Genomic DNA, 2,961 nt, shown 5'->3' with positions numbered 1-2,961 from the left:
AAAATTATCATATTATTATCATAAAAAATGCAAGGGAAAAGTGGGAAGTGTTCGTTTTTACCAGATGATTTCCTTTGACAGGTGGCCGTTAGGGTATTCGACTGTACGTCATGGTAGGCATTCGTGACTTATTGATAATTTGAGTTTTTATGTGTGTTGCTCAGTGTACGCTAATATGTATTATGTTTTACGACGTCTTCTGTTTAATCAATATAAATTAGCAAGGGGGCTCTCGTGGCCTTGAGGTTAATGTGTTCGCCCCTCATTCAAAAGGTCCCGGGTTCGAATCCGAGTAGTGACGGAAAAAAGTTTCTTCTCTCAAATTTTCTTCTTGCACACCCTTTCCTGCTCTCTAACAATGTTCTGTCGTCTGATTTCGTCTTCACTTTCTGTTCCCACCCCCTCACCTCCTTTGCCCCCACCTCTGGGTTCCTGTCTCTTTCTGCTGCCTTTCTTCTGGTGCTCCTTGGCTACTTCTTATTACTGTCTTTCAGTCACACCTCGGATCTTATTGTAGGAAAGATCTATACCTAGCCTTCTCGGACATGGGCAAAAAATCTCGGAGGTCCTGTGTGCAAATTGCGCACGTTAAAGATCCCTTGATGGTCCAAAATCGATAAGTGTAGGCTTCGGCCGCCATCTGGGCATAATTCAAAATTTCCTACCAACCAAAAATGTTTGGTGTGTCCCGTACATTCATATGACCTTTTTATGCAGTTGCGAGCGCTTTAAAACACTTACCAGAAAAAAAAATTATTTAATCAATTAGCAGGTAAACGACTTCGATCCTGTCTGTGAGGACCAACCCGTGTTGATAATCTGAGAGAGATAAAGTATTTTAGTAGAAAGATGAACATCTGGATAAAGTGAACTTCCCCGCTCTGGAAGCGAACTCGCGTAATTCACGTGCAATGGCAAAGGGGCTAGTCATTACAAAACAGACGACGTTCGCTGCGAGGCAAACACAGACTGGGAATATCGCCAAGAGATATTATGATAACATTCCTCTTCTAACAATTTAAATGTGCTTCGCGGTTTGAAAACAAAAATTCAGTAAAACGTTGTTGTGTTGCGTTGTTTTTGTTTTTGTTTTTGTTTTCTTTGTTTGGGTTAGGATTTTTTGGGACGGTGGTGGTTTTGTTTGTTTTTTGTTGTTATTTTTTTTAAAAATTTTTTTTTTTTTTTTTTTAATTTTTTTGGGGGGTTTTTTTTTTGGACCCATTTTTGGGGGGGGGGGGGGGGGCGAGTTATTTTGTGTAGGTGTTTTTACACCACCATCGAAAAATTTTGATCATTTGGAAGGCGGGATCAGGTCTTAGCATAATATTTGTACTTCTAATAATACCTAAGCCGAAAACTGGATCATTACGTGCTTTTTTGGCTTCTCGTATAATTGCTAGCCTGCTGAAATTTGAGGTATCAATTAAGTTTGGTAAGGGACTGTGCATTTTTGCCAACTACCCAGTGTCCATTGGCATGATTTGCTCGGTTCGATTATGTTTGGTAGGTAGGGCTAGCCAGATTGAGGGCGAAAAGCAACCATCGTGGTACAAACTGAACGAAGCTGACGGTGACCCTAAAAAACAAACACATTTTTTTTCAAGGCCGCGAGTCGTTCGATCGATTTGTTGGGAGATCCGACCCCCCAATGGGCACTGGGTATAAGATCTGAACATTCATCTACGGTGAAGTGGTTTGGCAGTTCTTTGTCGCACGCAGCAGACGAGAAAGGTGGGTAATTTATATCGAGTATAATTTTCATCTCTCTGCTGGGAAGCTGTAACTGTCTCAGCTTGGTTTGACTTTAACAGGCAGGATCGAAATAGCCCGACTTCTAAATGGTCGCTTTTAAGCACAAGGGGGCTATCCTGAAAAATGCTGTTTTAAGAAAATCGAAGGTAGAAATTTTGGGCCCGTGTTCAGTTTCTTTGAAAGACAAGGAGAGTTTTCTCTATAATCAAACAAATATACGCACCAATGAAGCCAAACTTCTTCTATAGGTAGGACAAAGCCCACTTTTGGTGTAGACCTAGGTTTCTTGAAACCCCCGAAATCTGGGTTAGCCCGTTTGTCCTTAAAAGCGACCAAATAATCTAAATGCTACTGTTGGAGACGTAAAACTTATATAATTACATTTTATGAAATTATATTCACAGGACTCCTCAGACATGCATCGTCTGTGACCAGTAGCCGGATGGAATCTAAAGACAATCAAATTGCCCTCGACGTACCAACAGACAAAATGGCGGCGGATCCTCTTCCGGTGTGCTGGCGATCAACACTCCCTTGTCCTCCTTCCGGAAAAATTGACCAATCATTGCAGTGCAAAGCGTGGTACAGATGTGAAACCGCAGGGGATTACGTCATCCGGTGGCGCTGTCAATCATTCGAAGAAGGAGGAGTTAATGCAACTGACTCCTCCTTCCAGTTATGTGACGAGCCAATGCTTAGCACAAATGGCACGCCATGCCCGCCCCCAGCTGTGTGTGCTGGAGACTACAAGGCCCAGCCCATGGGGGACGTGAGTATTGAGTTCTTGGGTTGCTTTTCATTGCCTTCAACGTCATCCCCATCGTCGTTCGTTGTAGCTCATCATCATCATCATCATCATCATCATCATCATCATCATCATCATCATCATCGTCGTCGTCGTCATCGTCACCATCATCATCGTCATCATCATCATCATGAAGTATTCAGTGCAAGCTGCCATTTTGGCCGTCCTAAAACACTATTGTATGATAACGTGCATGGATTTCTGTATTCCGGTCTATACATAATATGTGATATTAACTTTGGCCTTTTTTCCTTTGGGGAAAGTGTTTTTGTTTGTTTTGTTTTTGTTTTCCTAAGATATTATTTCTATCTTCTATCGCTCTAAGTCTTACCACTGTTGAAGGAAATGGCATGTTTCTTTTACTAGCTAAAGAGTGGGAGTAGATATTTGACGCATGTAGAGCA

General features: G+C 41.9%; 1 protein-coding gene across 1 annotated transcript in view; it reads left to right on the top strand.

Moving 5' to 3' along the window:
* Positions 1–2,156: 2,156 nt before the first annotated feature.
* The window catches only part of LOC101854435 (putative uncharacterized protein DDB_G0291608), a gene marked incomplete at its 5' end in the record, with an annotated part of 4,989 nt that continues 4,184 nt past the window's right edge, over positions 2,157–2,961 (top strand). Inside the window, 1 exon segment of the mRNA XM_013086994.2 lies at positions 2,157–2,521. Within this exon segment, the coding sequence (XP_012942448.1) occupies positions 2,195–2,521 (327 nt within the window).

The sequence above is a fragment of the Aplysia californica genome, unplaced genomic scaffold (genome assembly GCF_000002075.1).
Source record: "Aplysia californica isolate F4 #8 unplaced genomic scaffold, AplCal3.0 scaffold00530, whole genome shotgun sequence".
Lineage (NCBI taxonomy): Eukaryota > Metazoa > Mollusca > Gastropoda > Aplysiida > Aplysiidae > Aplysia > Aplysia californica.
The sequence above is the reverse complement of the archived record's forward strand: the minus strand, read 5'-3'. Positions and strand labels throughout refer to the sequence as shown.